General features: G+C 46.0%; 1 protein-coding gene across 1 annotated transcript in view; it reads left to right on the forward strand.

Annotated features, from left to right (window-relative positions):
• MTR (5-methyltetrahydrofolate-homocysteine methyltransferase) overlaps positions 1–21,401 on the forward strand; it is a 462,707-nt gene that overhangs the window by 324,134 nt on the left and 117,172 nt on the right. Inside the window, exons 20-21 of the mRNA XM_018563293.1 lie at positions 2,460–2,612; positions 3,470–3,577. Coding sequence (XP_018418795.1) covers positions 2,460–2,612; positions 3,470–3,577 — 261 coding nt within the window. The remainder of the gene's footprint in view (positions 1–2,459; positions 2,613–3,469; positions 3,578–21,401) is intronic.

Consider the following 21,401-nt stretch of genomic DNA (forward strand, 5'->3'; position numbering starts at 1 on the left):
TAAAGTGAAACAATAAAAATGAAAAATTCCTTTAAATATCGTGCCTGGGGGGGGGGGTCCCCTTAAACTGCCTGTAAAGTGGTACATCTGCACGATGTATAAAACCAGCTGCAGCAAAAAAAATTTAAGAAAAAAATGCGTGCGATTCCCCTTCCCAAACAATACCAGACCCTTTAGATCTGGAAGGAAAGTTAGGAGTGACACCAAGTTACAATTTAGAAAAAAGTGTGTGGGGTTCCCCTCTCAAAGTCATACCAGACCCTTAAGGTCTGATAGGAATTTTGAGGAACCCCACCCCCAAAAATGGGGGAAAACATAGTTACATAGTTACATAGTATTTGAGGTTGAATAAAGACATTAGTCCATCAAGTCCAACCTATTAGGATCTCATTCTAGGATTACCCGTACCCCTGTATATTACGGTCCCTTAAGAAATCGTCCAAACGTTTCTTGAGGCACTGGGAGGGTGCTTTTGCAGGGTCGCTCCTGGAAAAGCACCTTGTCCCCAAGCCCTGGAGCGTTGGTTGTGGGGGTGTGGGCAGGGGGGGGGCTTATTCACATGAGGGTACCCCTTTAATAAAGGGGCACCCAGATGTGGCCCCCCCTTGTGAATGAGTAAGGGGTACTTGTATCCCTACCCATTCCCCAAAGGGTTGAAATAAATTGGAAATAAAAACACGTTTGAAAAAAAACCAAAAGACATGTTTTGACAAGTAAAAAATTGTATTTTCCCTGGAGCTCCGATATACTATACGAATCCCTTGAAATGCTCTCTAAGTTTGGTCCTCTCAGGTCATGCAACCAGGGTTAGATAAACAGAAAAGTAGGGGAGTGTTCCAAGTGAGGATCACAGAAAGTGGTTGCTTAAAACAGACCGAGACCATTAAATCTTATAAAAATATAGACTTTATTATGTTTTACAAAACATCGATTTCTTTGCAACAACACTTCCGCTTCTTACTGACACAATAAAAGAAACAACGTTGTTTGTGACACTCAAACACTCATTCATACACACTATGGGCCCCACACATACTGCAAACAAGCTTAATCCCTGTAGAAACAAGGGAATGCTCCCAAGTGAAGCACCTGATAATAATCAGTGCTAAACCCCTTAACAAACGATGATTTGGAGTGTGGACAAAATAGATCAAGTAGGGCAATTCCTTGTGTATGTATCCCGATGTCTGATGGATATTATCTATCAAATGGTGATTGGTATAGGAAGTCTCTGTAATTCACCATGGATAGAGCAAGGGGACACATTCCTGTATGGGTAAGGTGTAGTTATGGACTTTCATATATCCGTGTTTTTGATAAATCTCTTTAAGGAGGAAAAAAGTCCTTCACCTGGTTTCCTGGGTCCTCTAAACCTGTGTTCACTTGGTTTCCTGGGTCCTCTAAAACCATGTTTTGACAAGTCTTTTATTTTTTTTTTAAATGGATCCTCTGACGTAATCCAGGGTCAATCAGGACGTCCTGCATTGTCCAGGACGACGACGACTCGACTAAATAAACAAATAAAACGGGAAAAAATAAATAGAAATAATTTTTTGAAAAACAACCCCCGTCCGCTCAGACAAACTCCCACCGCAGAATGGCATTCTGACAGATGCCGGCAAAATATAAACTATTGGGCAGGAGCTAGCGGTGACAGCTAGCTAGCTATGCCCAACTGTTTACATTTGTACGCCACCTGACAGGTGAGCCATGATTGGGAAAGTCATCATACTTTGCCCAATCATGGTTCTCCAGTGCACTGTGCCGTGATTGAACAAAGTCTTGTACCTCACCTGTGGCCAGATGCAAGGCTTTAGTCAATTAGGGCTTCACAAGGCACTGTGCCCTGATAGTTCATGTGTTCGGTGAACACACAAACTAACGATGTTCGAGTCGGACTCTTGTTGGACTCTGAACATGGAGCCTATCCGTATACAGGACCTGGAAGATTACTGTAATGCATTCTAGTAGCTGCAACCACTACATTGGGCCAAGTTGAACCAATGTAAGTAAAACGTTCAGCTTTAAACAAACAAACTGCAACAAACTACTAACTGAAGGCCCCATAAGTTCTAAAAAGTGTGAAAATTATTTTTGCCTGCAAAGCAGTTAAAAAGTTATTGCTGAGTAACTTGCATGCCAAAACTTCCAAATTTGGTCACAAAGGTTTTCATTACCACTTGACATGAAAAGGTAAGTAGTAGTACAAAAAACAATAATTATTTGCAACATAACTGCTAGTAACCAGACCAGTTTTAATTTTTTACTGATGTCTAGTAAGACGAATTGCTTGCTATATGATGCTGCACTTTTCATATTACCCTTAAATACATTAGTTACGTTTATGTATTCTGTATTGTTTAGGAGCCTGCAGCTAGTAGTAGTTGCAATAATAGCCTTCTAGGGTTATCCAGGAAAAATTACTTTTTTTTTTCCCCCAACATTTTGTTCCCTATTAGGGTATTGACAAACATGTTATAGAGGACACAGAGGAAGCAAGGTCAAATAAACAACAGTATCCAAGACCCCTCCACATTATTGAAGGTCCTCTAATGAATGGCATGAAGGTGGTAGGGGAATTGTTTGGATCTGGAAAGATGTTCTTACCTCAGGTACACAAGATTTCTAGAAGCCTTGCTGAAGGAATGCTTTTGAAATTTTATAATATATACAGCTTGAATAAATATGTAACTATTTACTCTCCATATGAAACACGTATATTTTAGCCAGTCTGTTTGCTTTTTGTTTTACTTTGGAAAATGAGTAGTGATTTTGCAGCAATTAACTATAGATAAAAAAACCGCTTAGAAGCAATGAAGATAAAATAGCTTTTACGCTCATAATAAGGAAGCTTTGCAGTCCCATAGATGCTATTGCACATAATCCAGTCAATCACTGCTGCAGCACAATATTTTTTTGTATGAGCTGCTGCTCCGGATTCCACTGGTTTCTAAGGTAGTAGATTCTGGCATGTTAATGACTGCTCCTTGTTGTGAGAGGGTGTTAATAAATGGATGATGTCAAAAGAGTCGGTAGACTCTAAAATGCGTCAGTTTACATGCTGCAGTAGTTTACACATAAAAACTAATACTGTAACAGAGAGGGTTTTGCCAAACAGCTATATGACTGCAGAGTTTCCTAATTAGAAGAAGCATTTTTAGAAGAAGCAGGTTTTTAAAAAATCAATATTGATTTCATACTTCATTAAACCAGCACACTTTGGTTAGTTTGTATATGTTGCTGCTGATTGCCGGAGATAAGGCCAACAGCATCAGGCAAAAGTAAGACTATACAGCAACTTGATGACTCAATATATAGAGGAAAAGTTTTGTGTGGTACATTGTCCTTTTTAGTTGCTGAATGTTGGCTAATGTATTTAAGTTATGTGCCTATAATAATGCTATCTTTAGTGAGCAGTAGGTAGTGGATTAGTTTATTGTTAAAATTTTGCTTTTGCCTTTCACTTTAGGTAATAAAGTCTGCTCGGGTTATGAAAAAGTCCGTAGGATACCTGATTCCCTTTATGGAAAAGGAAAGAGAAGAGATGAGAGCTCTATCAGGAAATGTAGAAGATGATGTAAGTCCAATCTTGCATGTTTACGGCTATTACAATGTGATTTGTGAACGCAGTGCACATCAAGCCTTAATGGCTGTTTCATGATCCATTTCTGATTTTGGAATCTGTAGACAGATTTGAGAAACTAAACCATCATGTGGAAACATAACTAGTGTGGAAAATAGAGTTTTTTTTGTTTCGCATCCATCTCTACAGCGGTTTCTATCCATCTCTCTTACACCTCTGAAGATTAGTGTATAAACTGAGAGGAGGTAGGCAGGGCCAGCCCTTGGGGTGTTCGAGCTGTGCGGCAGCACAGGGCGCCGTGGCAGCAAGGGCACCAGGCGGTCGACACAGCTCATTCTCAGGGCGGCTACAGGCTGCAGCTTCTCTCCTCCTCACCACTAGCCGCAGCTTTCAGGATGGCCGAGCGGTGAGTAGAGTGGAGCCGCTCTCAGTTTCAGGATGACAGCAGCTCTGTGCGTGGCCGAGCGGAGGATCGGTAAATATCAGTGACATTTAACGATCCTCTGTGCAAAGCAAACACTGGAGTGATTGTCTGATCACTCCAGTGTTTATAAATAACTGGGGACACATAGTACTATGTGTCCCCAGTTATAAATGAACAGGCTGTACATCACTTTACATCACTTCCTGTTCATTCATTAATTTCTCAATGGGGAGAAGCACTCACTACAGAGGCTCTTCCCCATTCAGAAACTGGTGATAATAAATATTTCTCTCCCGTTCATTGAAGGACACAGGGCAACAGAAACGGATGCGGCGCCCTTGGTGTCCAAGGTGTCGGTGTCAGCGGTGACGCTTCGCCGTTTGCTCTGGCTTAAGTGCTGGTCGGCGGATCAGGCTTCCAAGAAGGCTCTACAGGAGTTGCCCTTTACTGGGGACCGTCTGTTTGGTTCCACCTTGGATGAGATCATTAAGGATCTGAGGGGGGGTAAGAGTACCTTCCTTCCCCAGGCGTGCAAGAAGGAACAGCACCGGAAGCCTGGGCCTACTTTCTCCGCTCACAAGCGGCCCAATCCTCCAAGTGTCCGTGGCAACCCAAGTCTGCTAAGCCCGCCGGCAAGCCCCAGTCCGCATGAAGGTCGGGCCCCGACTCTGGGTCCCAGGGTGGGGGGGCGCCTTCGGCTCTTTGCGGATTTTTGGCTGGCCCACGTCTCCGACTCTTGGGTCCGGGAGCTGGTTTCCTGGGGCTACAAGATCGAGTTTCTGTCCCGTCCGGGAAACCGTTTTTTCCCGTCCAACACCCGCCTCTCCTTCGCGGTTGGCGGATCTCCGTTGCGCTGTGGCGGACCTTTTGTTCCAGGGGGTTATTGTGCTAGTTCCGTCCTCGGAAAGGTTCAAAGGGTTTTATTCAAACCACGGCTCTAGGGGTCACGATGCGGTCCTTGGAGGAGTTCGGGTGGCTTCTGAACCTGCGAAAATCTTGCCTGGTGCCTTCACCACGCCTGGAGTATCTGGGTTTGGTTCTGGAGACTGTCGCGGCCCGGGTCTTTCTTCCTCGGGACAAGCTCCTGAAGCTCCGTTCCAAGGTCCGGTTACTGAGGACTCGCCAGTGGTCGCCCATTCGGGTTTGCATGTAGGTCCTGGGTCTCATGGTGGCCTCCTTCGAGGCGGTGCCCTTTGCGCAACATCATACCAGGACCCTGCAGAGGAGCATCCTGGTGCAGTGGGAAAAGTCCCCCCTGTCCTTGGACAGGGAGATTCCCTGCGGTGGTGGCTTCAATCTCCTGTCTTGGTGCGGGGGAAGTCTTTCCTTCCTGTGCATTGGACGGTGGTCACCACGGACGCCAGCCTTTGGGGCTGGGGCGGGGTCCTGGGCTCCTTGACCGTGCAGGGTCGTTGGTCGCCGGAGGAGTCCCGTCTGTCGATAAATGTGTTGGAACTTCGGGCGATTCGCCTTTCTCTCCTTCATTGGTCGGCCCGGCTCCAGGGTCTGGCAGTCCGGGTCCAGTCGGACAACGCCACTGCAGTGGCGTACATCAACCACCAGGGCGGCACAAAAAGCGTGGCCGCGGGTCGAGAGGTGTTCGGGATTCTGTCCTGGGCGGAAAATCGATTCCTGGCTCTCTCGGCGGTCTACATCTCGGGAGTGGACAATTGGCAGGCCGATTACCTCAGTCGACACTCGGTGGATCCGGTGGAGTGGTCTCTGCACCCGGAGGTTTTTCAGCAGCTCCGTCGTCGCTGGGGGACGCCGGAGGTGGATCTTCTGGCGTCTCGGGTTTGGCGACAGGTTTGTGGCCCGGGCCCTGGATCCCTGCGCAGAGGACGTGGATGCCCTGGTGGCTCCTTGGGTTAATTACAGTCTAATTTACGCCTTTCCTCCACTGTATCTGTTGCCTCGTCTGCTGCGTCGGATCGCAGTCGAGGGCGTCACAGTCGTCCTCGTGGCCCCGGATTGGCCTCGGAGGGCGTGGTACGCGGACGTGGTTCAGCTGGTGGTGCCTCTGCGCCCCGATCTTCTGTCCCAGGGACCTGTGTTCCATCCTTCTTTACAGTCGCTGGCTTTGACGGCGTGGCTGTTGAGAGCCGGGTCCTGAAGGACCGGGGGTTGTCCGATGCGGTCATCTCCACTATGCTCAGGGCGCGTAAAGCGGTCTCTCGGAGAATTTACCATCGTACTTGGAGGGCCTACTTTGCCTGGTGTGAGGCTGGGGCCCTGTCCCCGCGTTTATTCTCCGTCGGCAGAATTCTTGCCTTTTTGCAGCGCGGGGTGGCCCAGGGGCTGGCCTTGAGTACTGTGAAGGGCCAAATCTCAGCTTTGGCGGTGCTTTTCCAGCGGCCTCTGGCGTCTTACGCTTTGGTTCGCACCTTTGTTCAGGGGGTGATGCGCATTGCTCCCCCCGTCCGCTCGCCTTTGGCGCCGTGGGACTTGAATCTCGTGCTTTCCGTGTTGCAGGAATCTCCCTTTGAGCCTCTTCGGGAGATTCCGCTTTTGTCCTTGTTGCAGAAGGTGGCCTTTTTGGTGGCCATCACTTCCGTGCGGCGGGTGTCGGAATTGGCTGCCTTGTCCTGCAAGTCTCCGTTGCTGGTGTTGCATAGGGACAAGGCGGTTCTCCGTCCTAGGCCAGCCTTCCTGCCTAAGGTTGTGTCAGCATTCCATCTGAATGAGGATATTGTCTTACCTTCCCTGTGCCCGAAGCCGGTTCATAGGAAGGAACGTGCGCTCCACTGTTTGGATGTGGTTCGCGCTCTTCGTGTCAATTTGGAAGCTACAGCTTCTTTTCGTGCGACTGACTCCTTGTTCGTGCTCACGGAGTGCCCTCGTAAGGGTCAGGCCACGTCGGCGGCTACCATATCTAGGTGGATTCGCAATGTGGTTATTCAGGCGTACGCCCTGTCACTGCCCATTCTACTAGGGCTGTGGGGGCTTCCTGGGCCTTTCGTCATGGGGCCTCTGTTTCTCAGGTTTGTAAGGCCGCTACTTGGTCTTCTGTTCACACCTTTGTTAAGTTTTACAAGGTGGACGTGTTAGCATCGGCGGATGCTGGTTTGGGGCGCAAAGTGTTGCAGGCTGCGCTTTGAGGGGTCTTTTGGGTGTTTTGTTTGTTGTTGCCCATCCCTCAGTGTGTTACTGCTTGGTGACGTCCCTACCATTCAGGATCTATGATCTGTTGCCCTGTGTCCTTCAATGAACGGGAGAGAAAATAGGATTTTTGTACTCACCGTAAAATCCTTTTCTCTCCGTTCATTGAAGGACACAAGTCCCGCCCTCTTTTATGGGGTGTACACTCCTAACTGCTTGTTACTTACTGGAGACTTGTCAGCAAGTGAGGGGTTGGGCCACCAGCAGGGGCTGCCCCTAGGCTGTCTTGTCTTTTAGTTATGTGCCTAGCGTCCTACTCCTGCAGGTGGCGATATACCCCTACCATTCAGGATCTACGATCTGTTGCCCTGTGTCCTTCAATGAACGGAGTGAAAAGGATTTTACGGTGAGTACAAAATCCTATTTTTGCTATCATCAGTGTCTGAATGAATGGGAAGCCTCCTGTACTGAGTGCTTTCCATTCATTTAGAACAGAGGCTGCAGAAAAAGAAATTGAGGACTTTGTGTCCTCAATTTCTTTTCTATTTTTAAAGGTAAATGTCAGGGTTCTGTTTAGACCCCTAATATTTCCCGAAGCCCCCCAACAGTAAAAAAAAAATTAAATAATAAAGTAAAAAAAATGTAAAAAATTATTTTAAAAAAGTGAAAACTACCCCCTCCCCCCCACACACACGTATTATTAGACATGTGCAAAGACTAAAAATTAATTTCACATGAAATGAACGAAAAACTAAAAACGTTTTCATTTCATCAAACAAAACATTTTTATGCTATTTTAGATTCAGCCACTGGCGTGTTCTGGAGGCAGGGCGCATGACGTCATGTAACACCACACGTGTTGGGTGCCGCCATCTTGGTGTATATCTAGGTATACACCAAGATGGCAGCACCTATATCGGCATGTGACGTCACCTGACGCCACGCATGCATGGTGTTATGTGACGTCATGCTCCCCGCCTCCAAGATGGTGGCACACATTCGCAGAACACACTGGTGGCCAACATGGCCGCAGCACATTCTCAAACAAATTATTATGTGCCTGAATACATTTTTCGTATATTCAGGCAAATAGTAATTAATTAATTTAACATGTAGTCTAGGTTTTGTGTTCTTTTTTTTTTTTTACTTTTCTAGATACACTTGAAAAAAGTGTGTCGGCAGGACAACCTGACACTTTATTTTTATAGACTCTATTTTAGTTTGACATTTATTGTTTACCACTTGTTTGACTACAATTGTTTTATTTAATAGGAATACTTATATTGTGCTTACAAGTTTAATAGCTTTGAATAAAAGTTTTATTTTTATCATACTTTTTAATATGTTTCTTTGGGGCCTAACAAAATGGGAGTATTTATTGGAAAAAATGGGTGTGGTTACTGAGGGGTGTGGTCACTGAGGCACGCTGTAAAGCTTTCTCGCACAGGGTGCCTAAAGGCCTAAGGCCGGCCCTGGAGGTAGGAAACTACTGGCTTTGCACTCGTGAAAATGCCCCAATAATAAGGGCTGACACTGGCGCTTTCAATTTTGCACGCTGCTGTCTGAGGTCCAGCGCTTTCTGGGGACCTCGGCAGCCTTCCTTGAACTATGCGGCACCTGTTTACAGCGCCAGCCGCACATCTCCTACTTCCATGAGAACTCTTCCACCTGGACAACCCACACAGTCTCGGTGAGACCCCACATAACCCTGGTGAAGACCCCCCACAGCCCTCCTGAGATCCTCCACTGGAGACATCAGGCCAGCACCCGAAGCTGCACAGTATGTAGCTTCATATTATTATTCAGCATTGCTGTATAACTTATTGCTGGGATTAGTAGTCGTCCACACCCGGTTACCATTCAGCATTGCTGTATAATGCTGGGATGTGTAGTCCTCCATAGACTGTGCCATTCTGCATTGCTGTATAATTTATTGCTGGGAGTAGTAGTCCTCCACAGCCGGTTGCCATTCAGCATTGCCGTATAATGTATTGCTGGGATTTTATTCCTCCATAGCTGGTGCCATTTTGCATTATTGTAAAATGTATTTGTCTGGAGCTCTTTAACCCCTGCGGGGTTGTGCAGTTGGAATGTCTGGGGATGGCTGGGTGTATGTGATGGGATTGTAATCTTATCTGATCAATGTTTGTATAAAAGGATGTACATTTGCTCAATAAATCAGAGTTTTTCACCCTACACTTGGTTTCAGCTAGTGACTGGGTGGACTAGGAGCCAATGTTCATCGGATTGCAGCATCTCCTCAGCAAGGAAGGCTACAGAGGCGGACGTACTTATCCCAAGTACTGGAGTCCGTTACATTGGTGGCAACAGGTGGGATGCTCTTCCTTGCCTAAGGAGACATTCAAACCACCAACGGGACCAAGTTTTCTGCTGACATGCGCTGAGGAGCGCCCCAGTTGCCTGCAACCATGGAAGGGTATTTCCAGTGCAGAGTGTCGGAAGTGCTGGCCCAGTTCGGCAAACCTGGTTCTGCCCAGGACATGCTGGGATGGAGAGACTCTATCCACCGGGTGAACTCGAGAGAGACTCTCCAATTGGAACAGCATTATTGTGGTAGGATCCTCCCTACATCTAAGGAATTATACTGGCTATAATGGGACTTGCGTGTGCCTTTCCTGGGAGAGCAGCCCCGGGAGGAATGGTTGTCTGAGCTGGATGGGCTGCTCCAAACGGAACTGATGGTGTCTTTATTTTCAATTTTTCAAAAAGTTTTTTAGAACAAGGTACAAAAACCATAGGATCAACAATACACAAGAAAAACAAAGACAGAAAAGTAGAAAGACCCGCTGCATAGGAAATAATACAACAGCATTGAGCAGTGCTGAGAAGTATATTGAGTTGAATCTAGCACATTTCCCACATCATTAATAAAGGTAGCACCAATACACCAAGGTTGGCTCAACTAAGATTATTGGGCCTCTAATACATAGGAAGAGGAAATTGAGTCAACAGAAAGAATAAAGAGAACAATCTGGGAAGAGAAGGGAGAGAGAAAGAGGGAAAGGAGGAAATAAAGTGCGGGGGTGCATGTGAGGTTGTGGGGGGTGGGGGGGTACTGGCAAATTCCTGCCAGTAAAACCATCTAGTACAATGTTTATCATGCATCCCTTTGTCCTCAGCCACAGAGAAACCAAAGGAGGTCTGGTCTGCTTCCACAGTTCAGGAATGCAGCTTCTAGCTGCATTAAGTAGATGTGGCAATAAAGATTTTCTGTACTTTGTTTTAGATATGGAATTACAATGCATCAAGAAGAAGGCTGAGTCTACCGGGATCTCCCACTCAGTAAATTTCTCTATAACGTTATGAACTGATAAACAGAAGGAGGAGAGAAAAGGGCAGGACCAAAATACATGAAGTCTCCTGGAGATTCTCCACAGCGCCAGCAACAGTCGAAGACAGATGGGAAAATAGAATGAAGAAGTTGGGGGGTTCTATACCATCTGGTAAGGAGCTTGAAATCCGATTCCTGGAACTTCGTATTAGTGGAAGAACACAAAGTGTGATAAAGGATTCTGTCTATCTGAGTTTTGGAGAAGCTAACCCCTAGGTCTCGTTCCCACTTCGGCAGGTAGGGAGGGAAATAATCAGGAGACGGGGTAAGTAAAAGGTTGTATATAAGAGATATGGCATGCTGGAGGGATCCCGTTTGAGTGCACTCTCGCTCGAACACTGTGTGAGGTCGTAAAAAAGTTTAAGCCGGCAGAATTGATATTTGAACTGTATGCCAAAAGCCAAGGGCTGCAAACCGATCATCAATTGCTAATTGCACCCTACTAAGCTATCGCTCATTCTTCATAAAATGCTGTGCTCTAAAGCAGTTACTTAAGAGAAGAGGTCTGAAGCTCGGATCCTCAAGACCCGGTGGGAAAGAGGGATTGCCGGCGATAAGGAAAAGGGGAGACGGTTCAGGAGAAATGGTGGTCTTCGCAAAGAACCGTCTACAGACAGACCAGGTGGCCCCGATGGTGGGGTGAGAGTTAAAATCTGGGGGGATCGACTGAGCACCACGGTAAGCACGCCAGAGGAACCGTGGAGAAGGCCTGTTTCACAGAGAACCACAATTTCAGGTCAGCATGACGACACCAATCGGTCACTCTGGCCAGGTGACATTCCGCATAATAGAGTGTCACATCTGGGAATGCTATCCCTCCATCAGCTATTGATAGGCACAATAAAGAGAATTTAAGGCGGGGAGATTTGTGGGCCCATAAAAACTGGGAAAACACTCTATTTACAGTTTTCAGGAACCAAGCAGGGATGAAATGGAAGTACCCAGATATTTGATTATAGAGTCAGACCATCTGAAAGGAAATGTAGTATGTAAGGTCGAGGCCAACGTGGCTGGGATAGAAAAATTAAGAGCTTCCTATGTGGAGTGGTTAATCTGAAAGTTAGAGCACTAAAGGTCCGAAATTCTTCCAGCAAAATTCTTCCAGCCAAGTGCCATTGGAGATTGCAAAAGGACGGGAGAGCTGACCTTAACATGGGCAGTTGGATGTGAGTTAATCGCAACAAGCCAGGTCAACATACGGCTACCCAAACCCAGGTGATGAAGTACGTGTGTCATAAACAACCAGCTCACCCATTCGAAGGCTTTCTCCGCATCCGTGAACAGCAACAGCAATGGGATAGACAGAGTGTGGGCTGAAGTAACTACATCTAGAGACCGTGTAGTATTATCTCGGGCTTCTCTGGATGGGAAGAAGCCTGCCTGATCCGGATGAATCACCGATTGAACATAAGCACCTAATCTAGTGGCTAGTATTTTAGTAAATAGTTTTAGATCTCATTTAGGAGGGAGATTGGCCTATAATTGGGACAAAACAGTGGATCCTTACCCTCTTTTGGAATAACGGTAACGTGAGCCCTCAGGGAGTCAACTGGCAAGGGCGAGTCATTGCCAACTGTGTTAAAGGCCTGAACGAAATATGGGGAAAGGATATCATGAAGAAGCCTATAGTAAAGGAGACTGAAGACGTCTGGGCCGGTGGCTGTACCAGACTGTGTGCCAGCTATGGAAAGCTTTAATTTCTCAAAAGAGATTGGTTCCCCCAGGATGGAGATAGCTTCCATAGAAAAATGAGGTACACCGGATCTATTCAGATATGAATCAATAGACTCGCCAATAGAATAGCAGTGGTCTGTGTAGGACACCGGGGCAAGATTGTACAGGCCGGAGTATTAATGTTTGAATGCTTCAGCAATATCGGCTGGTAAAGAGACATTAGAGCCTTGACCAGTGACTATTTCCGGTACATAGTTAACCGCACGCTGAGACCCGAGTGCCCGAGCTAAATATTTACCGCACTTATCCCAATTTTCATAAAAAGTGCATTTGCAGCTAGAAATAATCCATTTAGCTCGATGGAGATAGAGGGATTTAAGGCGGGTGCGTAGGGCAGTAAGCTCGCTCAGCACTGAGGCCGCAAGAGTAAGTTTGTGCTGAGCTTCCAGGGAGTGCATGTTTGCCAATAGTCGGTCTATTTGTGCCATTCTAGCCTCTTTACATCTGGAACCGTGCTTAATGAGGATTCCCCTAATGTAGGCCTTGTGGGCTTCCCACAATATCATCGGATCACAGTCCGGAGTAGAGTTCATGAAAAAGTAGATCTCTACTTCCTTGCGGATATCACTAAGAGTAGTAGGGTCTTGGAGGAGGTTCTCATTTAGCTTCCAGTTCCAGGGACCCAGAGGGAGAAGCGACAAATCAATAACTAAGGTTATCGGGGCATAATCAGACAAGGAAATGGAACCAATTGAAGCCTACTGGAACCGAGGCAAATCACAATGGTGATCCAAAACCATATTTATGCGCGTATACGACTGATGGAGGTTAGAGAAAAATTAGTAGTCTCTATCCGATGGATTCAGAATACGCCAGATATCCAAGAGTTGATAATGCGGATTCGTTTCAGGCATGCAAATGAGAGATGGGAGGAAGCTCGGGAGGAGTCCAGTAGGACAACACAAGTGCCGATCCTACAATAAGTGTGAGGGGGGAGTGGAAGATCACCACTGGCCTATGACCCGCACTGTTGTCTGTCCCAACCTTCATGGGAGAACAGGAAGCTGGCCTCTCTTCCAGCAGGTGGCTTTGGTGTGCGGGAGAAGATAGGGGCTTTACTTCTCCCCAGAGTCAGCATGTTTTTCAGAAATACACAGACTATTTCTTGTCCCAGCAGTAGAGGCAGGGGGTCCCATGGAGGGAATATGGGGATTTATACTGCCCGACTAACGCAGGTCCAGACCAGTTGGGGGGCTGGAACCTAGTTAATCCCAGCGACAATGGACCTAGGACTGAGGAGACCCCCTTTGTTTAGTTGAACCGGGTGCCCGGGGTCAATGGATAGCTGTTGCGGAGTGGCCTGGCCCTATAGCCGTTAAATATCACTATTCAATACCAGCCCGGGAAACACAATGCTAAGGCCGACGGATTATTTCGACAAACTGAACTGGAATGGTGACTGTAACATCATGGACATCCCCAAGTGGACCCATAGAGGGTCTCACCAGGTCTGCCATCCTTTAACTTGTGGGGAGCTATGTGAAGACATTCTCATCAGTTTATGGGTTATGTGTGTGGTGTGGTTGGGTTATTTTTAAGCATGTCATACTGTGTAACCTGTTTATCAAAAGACTGTCAGCACCACCCCCCTGTTAGCTCTCTTTGTACTCCCAAGGAGCTCAGGACAATGGCGTTCTCCTGCATCTCGCAGGACTCCTGCTTTGGCTGTCTGGAGCTCTTTAGCAGCTGGACCCCTGCGGGGTTGTGCAGTCAGAATGTCTGGGGAGGGCAGGGTTTATGTGATGGGATTATAATCTTATCTGATCACTTTGTGTATAAAAGGTTGTATAGTTGCTCAATACATCAGTTTGTATCACCCTACACTTGGCTTCTGCTAGCGACTAGGAGCTAATGATCATCGGATTGCAGCATCTCCTCAGCAAGGACGGCTACAATGGCGGACGTACTCATCCTAAACCAGAGTCCATCACAGTATTGCTGAGATTTGTAGTCCCTCCACAGCTTGGCGTCCATAACAGAACTACAAGGGTTGCAGTGGCCCCAGGCCTTGACATTTAGCCTCTGTCCTAAAGCCGGATCCATACTGTTTGGCCAGCTCCGTGCTGATTGACTGGGAAGCCGGCTTCCCAGCCAATCAGCATTGAGTCGGCTTCCCGGACAATCAAGAAGGTAATGACAAGCTACCCGGATTTCTGATTGGTCAGGAAGCCGGCTCCATGCTAGCGGAAGTATTGGCCAGTACCGAAAAAGATAATTATCGGTACTCGTACTCGATATTGAAAAATTAATATTAAAAGTATACACTGGGATGATGCCCGTTACAAGTATAGGAAATCGATACTCAACAGTGCCATCTATGAGGCGCTAGCAACATGCAGATGGCATCCACCCAGCTATACGCTGGGCAAAAGGTTTATAAATGAACCCCCAAGTATAAATATTAATGCATGCACAAGGCTGTCCCTACCTTATTCACCAGCTGAGGTGGCTATGAGAAGAGGGCTGAGCTGTCAGGCAATTGTGCCAATGCACATAACATGCATTGTCGTGTATTATGTAACGCATGCATTTTGTGTTGCGGGACTTAAGTTCCACTATAATGCCAAGAGTTGCATAAAAGATCTGACAATAAAAAGGTAGTAAAATAAATTGCAGTGTGTGTGTGTTCCCCCAAATTTTACTTATTACACTCTTATCGGTTAAAAAAACAGTTTAACAGGAAATTCAGTGAAGCAGCTGGGACGGCACTGAATTCACTCAATGTCAGCAGAACACATCTCACTGCATTCATAGCATAGTGTATGTCAACTAATGTGCCACAGCCACTTGATGGGGAAAGTAAATCTCTCTGCAGCACTGGAGGAGCAAGGTCGTCCTGCCGCCTTAATGTTAACCTATATGGGTAGAAATCTTCAGATCTGTCTTGATAACCCATTTATTACCTCTGCAGGAGTGTCACAAACAAAATATCGGCATATATGTCACAACCCTTTCCTTGTCGCAATCCATAACACAAAGCGGCATAGCAGAGTCCAAAATCTTTGTCCATGTAGGATAGCCTGAGAAAAGTACAAATATGTACTGACCCCGGTCACCTGGCAAGTCCACCCCTAGTACTGTGCGCCGCTGCATATAAGCAGGAACAGCAGGGCCCCGCGGTGGCCCCTGTCTGCCTGATCTCTTATGTCCGGGTCTAACCTGCCATGGAACCTGGACACAGAATTGAAAACCCGGACTGTCACTTTGAATCCCAGGCAGGTGGCAATGCTAGTGGTGCTCAAAGATGGTGCCGATGCGGCGAAAACTCATGGTCTGACAATGGAGAGCGTGGACGAGCTCTAACAAAGGAGACCTGCCATCCCTTGAGAACGGCTATATGATGAAACGCGTCGGGGGCGGGCCTTCATTTACGTCACATTTTCAGTCTGTAGAGTCACACTTGACCGACCAGCCGGCTGTTTTAACTTTTATTTATGCGCTATTGTGGAATTAATTTTTATACAATAAATCCCCTATTTACTACACTATGAACGCATTGCTCTCTTTTCTTCATGGCTTTGACTGGGAGATAACTATGGGATCCTAACGAGCTTCAAGGACGAAAGGACTGGGAGCTCTGGGTTCCATCCCGGCGAGGTAAATTGCCTTTAACCTTGGACTTCTGGATTCTAGCGAATTTCAAGGACGAGAGGACGTAGAGTTCCGTTTTCCACCCGTCGAGGTAAACTGCCTTTAACATCGTACTTCTGGTGAGTGTATACCCTAGAGGGGACTCCTTTTGGGTTTCGTTGAACACATCACATTTATATTTTATAATTTTTGAGCAACACATCGATTTCACTGGTGTATCCTTGAGGAAAAAGACACTTTTTTTGAGGTTTTTCATCTTATTCGATCTTGGAAGAAAATAGATTGAAATACAATTGACTTTTTTTGCTGTTTTTCTTTTTGTTGCTTTATTTAAATAGAGTAAATCTTTTTCTTTCGGCAAGTCACGAGAGATCTAAAGAAAACTTTCTTTTTTTGTCACATCTTCGTTTTTTTCACATTGTGAATACTTTGTTGTCATTTCGATTGAGGTTTTGTTGTTGCTATACTATTCACTCAGTTCACGTTGTAGCAATTTATTAATATTGGTTTACACACTTCTACACTTACACCTGTTTTCTCCTCCGAGAGAGGTCTGAACAGAGAATACAGAGATTTTTTTGCAATATGAGCGTTTTTTTCTGTATGTATTAGTCATCATATGTTGTGCACCTTTATTTACACAGAGTTTTGATTGATTTATATAATAATAATTTTTTGTGAATGCGCTTTTTTAAACTATGTATGACCCAAAAACTGTGGCTTTTAGCGCTGCACCTTACATTGATTAGACCTTGATGCTACTCAGGGCTGTAGCTACCATGGGGCGAGTGAAGCACTCGCCTCAGGCACAGCTGAGTGGGGGCGAAGCCAGGGCTGGCCTGGCTGCGCCCCTCGCACCTGTTGCCAAGGGCAAGCACAGGGCACCATTGGCAACAGGGGCGCCATGCGGCAAACACAGCCGTGGCTTGGCAGGGAAAAGAGGAGCAGCACAGGCTCCAGCTTCTCCTCGTATCCCCGCTGCTCTCCCTCACCTGTGTGGGCAGAGGACTCTGTGTCCTCAATCTCTTTCCCTATTTTTAAGGGAAAAGTCAGGGGTCTGTTTAGACCCCTTCAATTTCCCAAAGCCCCTGAAAAAAACACACACACACACTACTAGACATGTGCAAAGACAAAAAATTAGTTTCGGATGAAATGAACTGAAACTAAAAAAAAATTCTTTAGTTTTGTCAAATGAAACAAATTTTTATTTTATTTTGGATTTGGCCTCCAGTGCATTCTGCGCATGCGCGCTGCCATCCTGGAGGTGGGGCGCATGACATCACATGCCGCACACGTCTGTTGGGGGGGCACAATTTTTTGTTCTTGCCACGGGTGCAAAAGGAGCTAGCTACGGCTCTGATGCTACTACACATCATACTTCTCGGTCTGCCCTGCCACAACGTACTCCTTCGAAAAAAGAGGCCATGCTCTCTAATAGCCTGGAGGCGATTCGCTGATGCTAGGCATCGCTGACAGACCAGATTGATATGGTAAAATTTGATATCTCTATTCTGTGACGAGATGTTCAGACTATTATTATTATCATACAGGATTTATATAGCGCCAACAATTTGTGCAGCGCTTTATAATATAAGGAAGACATTACAATCCCAATACAATTCAAGACAAGATGGTGAGGAGGGCCGCATGTGCAGAATCAGTGAAATTGAGGATGTGGTGTTCCCGTTACAAGAAGATGTGGGCCGCACTAAAAAAGTGATTAAAGACCAAGCTATTAAGCTCAATGATTAGGAAGACAGGTGTCATTATTATGTCCCCCCAGTGTCATTATTATGTCCCCCTGGTGTCATTAGTATTATTATTATGTCCCCCAGTGTCATTAGTATTATTATTATGACCCCCTGGTGTCATTATTATGTCCCCCCAGTGTCATTATTATGTCCCCCTGGTGTCATTAGTATTATTATTATGACCCCCTGGTGTCATTATTATGTCCCCCCAGTGTCATTATTATGTCCCCCTGGTGTCATTAGTATTATTATTATGACCCCCTGGTGTCATTATTATGTCCCCCCAGTGTCATTATTATGTCCCCCTGGTGTCATTAGTATTATTATTATGACCCCCTGGTGTCATTATTATGTCCCCCCAGTGTCATTATTATGTCCCCCTGGTGTCATTAGTATTATTATTATGACCCCCTGGTGTCATTATTATGTCCCCCCAGTGTCATTATTATGTCCCCCTGGTGTCATTAGTATTATTATTATGACCCCCTGGTGTCATTATTATGTCCCCCCAGTGTCATTATTATGTCCCCCTGGTGTCATTAGTATTATTATTATGACCCCCTGGTGTCATTATTATGTCCCCCCAGTGTCATTATTATGTCCCCCTGGTGTCATTAGTATTATTATTATGACCCCCTGGTGTCATTATTATGTCCCCCCAGTGTCATTATTATGTCCCCCTGGTGTCATTAGTATTATTATTATGACCCCCTGGTGTCATTATTATGTCCCCCCAGTGTCATTATTATGTCCCCCTGGTGTCATTAGTATTATTATTATGACCCCCTGGTGTCATTATTATGTCCCCCCAGTGTCATTATTATGTCCCCCTGGTGTCATTAGTATTATTATTATGACCCCCTGGTGTCATTATTATGTCCCCCCAGTGTCATTATTATGTCCCCCTGGTGTCATTAGTATTATTATTATGACCCCCTGGTGTCATTATTATGTCCCCCCAGTGTCATTATTATGTCCCCCTGGTGTCATTAGTATTATTATTATGACCCCCTGGTGTCATTATTATGTCCCCCCAGTGTCATTATTATGTCCCCCTGGTGTCATTAGTATTATTATTATGACCCCCTGGTGTCATTATTATGTCCCCCCAGTGTCATTATTATGTCCCCCTGGTGTCATTAGTATTATTATTATGACCCCCTGGTGTCATTATTATGTCCCCCCAGTGTCATTATTATGTCCCCCTGGTGTCATTAGTATTATTATTATGACCCCCTGGTGTCATTATTATGTCCCCCCAGTGTCATTATTATGTCCCCCTGGTGTCATTAGTATTATTATTATGACCCCCTGGTGTCATTATTATGTCCCCCCAGTGTCATTATTATGTCCCCCTGGTGTCATTAGTATTATTATTATGACCCCCTGGTGTCATTATTATGTCCCCCCAGTGTCATTATTATGTCCCCCTGGTGTCATTAGTATTATTATTATGACCCCCTGGTGTCATTATTATGTCCCCCCAGTGTCATTATTATGTCCCCCTGGTGTCATTAGTATTATTATTATGACCCCCTGGTGTCATTATTATGTCCCCCCAGTGTCATTATTATGTCCCCCTGGTGTCATTAGTATTATTATTATGACCCCCTGGTGTCATTATTATGTCCCCCCAGTGTCATTATTATGTCCCCCTGGTGTCATTAGTATTATTATTATGACCCCCTGGTGTCATTATTATGTCCCCCCAGTGTCATTATTATGTCCCCCTGGTGTCATTAGTATTATTATTATGACCCCCTGGTGTCATTATTATGTCCCCCCAGTGTCATTATTATGTCCCCCTGGTGTCATTAGTATTATTATTATGACCCCCTGGTGTCATTATTATGTCCCCCCAGTGTCATTATTATGTCCCCCTGGTGTCATTAGTATTATTATTATGACCCCCTGGTGTCATTATTATGTCCCCCCAGTGTCATTATTATGTCCCCCTGGTGTCATTAGTATTATTATTATGACCCCCTGGTGTCATTATTATGTCCCCCCAGTGTCATTATTATGTCCCCCTGGTGTCATTAGTATTATTATTATGACCCCCTGGTGTCATTATTATGTCCCCCCAGTGTCATTATTATTATTATGTCCCCCCGGTGTCATTATTATTATTATAAATGTCCAAGGACCTGTAGCACACCTTACCGGACTTTCCATATGAAAAAATGGGTGCTCGCAGTGATTATTATTATTATTATTATTATTATGTCCCCCCAGTGTCATTAATATTATGTCACCCAGTGTCATTATTATTATTATTATGTCCCCCCAGTGTCATTATTATTATTATTATTATTATGTCCCCTGGTGTCATGATTGTTATGGTAGGTAGGGCACCATGTGATTGGTGGAGGGGTACGGTAGTTCCAATATTCAAAAAGGGGGCTAGATGCCAACCAGGGAACTATAGGCCGGTCAGTCTAACATCTGTAGTTTGTAAACTGTTAGAAGGTATGATTAAGGACTATTTGGTAAAATTTGTTAAGGATAACGGCATAGTTAATGACAATCAGCATGGGTTCAGGAAAGACCGTACCCCTGGTGTCATTATTGTCATGTCCATCCCCTGGTGTCATTATTGTCATGTCCATCCCCTGGTGTCATTATTGTTGTGTCCATCCCCTGGCGTCATTATTGTTATGTCCATCCCCTGGCGTCATTATGGTGATGACGTGTGTGTGTGTGTCCCCGTCGCCTGGTGTCATTATGGTGATGACTAGGGACAGACCATATTTACCCTGCCTGCTGCCCCAAGGCCAGGTTCCGCAATGCCGAATACTCGTACTCGCCCAAATGCTCCGATACCTTTCCCGATACCAGAACTTCTGGTCAGACGCAGATTTCCTCTGACTGGCAGTGCCGCGAGGTGAACATGGAGCCGGGAAGCTGGCTCTCTGCTATGTGGACGGCACGATGCTGATTGGCCGGGAAGCCGGCTTCCCAGCCAATCAGTGTCGAGCCAGGCAAACAAATCTGATAATATGGTGACACCACCCCCACCCTGCAGACAAACCATTCCCCTCACATAGATCCTTAGCAGCAGTCATTACCATACCAGTCCCTCGGCCAGACACCGCTCTCCAAGCTCTCCCGGATCTGCCCACATCTCCTGTGTGTACAGCGCCCGCGTGATCAGCCCTCAGCCTGCTACTGCGCATGCACAGGATTTCTGATTGAGAGCGCTGGGCAGTCTGCGCAGTAGCAGGCTGAGGGCCGATCACGTGGGCGCTGTACACACAGGAGATGTGGGCAGATCCTGGAGAGCGGTGTCTGCCAAGCTGGCCGAGGGACTAGTATGGTAATGACTACTACTGAGGATCTATGTGAGGGGAATGAGATGCAGCAGGGTGGGGGTCGTTTCACCATATTGTCAGATCTGTTTGGCCGGCCTCGATGCCGATTGGCTGGGAAGCCGGCTTTCCGGCCAATCAGCATCGAGCCGGCCAAACAGAATGGAGTCAGCTTCCCAGGCCATCAAGAAGCCGCGCAGTGGGTAATGACACGCTGCCTGGCTCCCTGATTGTCCGGGAAGCCGGCTCTATGCTACCAGAAGTACCGGTATCAGCGAGTACTGGAATATAAATATCGGTACTCGATACCAAAAAAACGGTATTGGTGCATCCATAGTGATGACTATTATTATTCTTTTAAAATAGGAGACATAATAATAATGACACCGGGGGACATAACAATAATGACACCAGGAGACATAATAATAATGACACTGGGGGGACATAACAATGACACTGGGGGGACATAACAATAATGGCACCGGGGGACATATAAAATAATGACACCTGGGGGACATATAAAATAATGACACTGGGGGGACATATAAAAGGACACCGG

This window comes from Nanorana parkeri, unplaced genomic scaffold (assembly GCF_000935625.1).
Source record: "Nanorana parkeri isolate BGI_ZX_2015 unplaced genomic scaffold, ASM93562v1 scaffold650, whole genome shotgun sequence".
Taxonomy (NCBI): Eukaryota; Metazoa; Chordata; class Amphibia; order Anura; family Dicroglossidae; genus Nanorana; species Nanorana parkeri.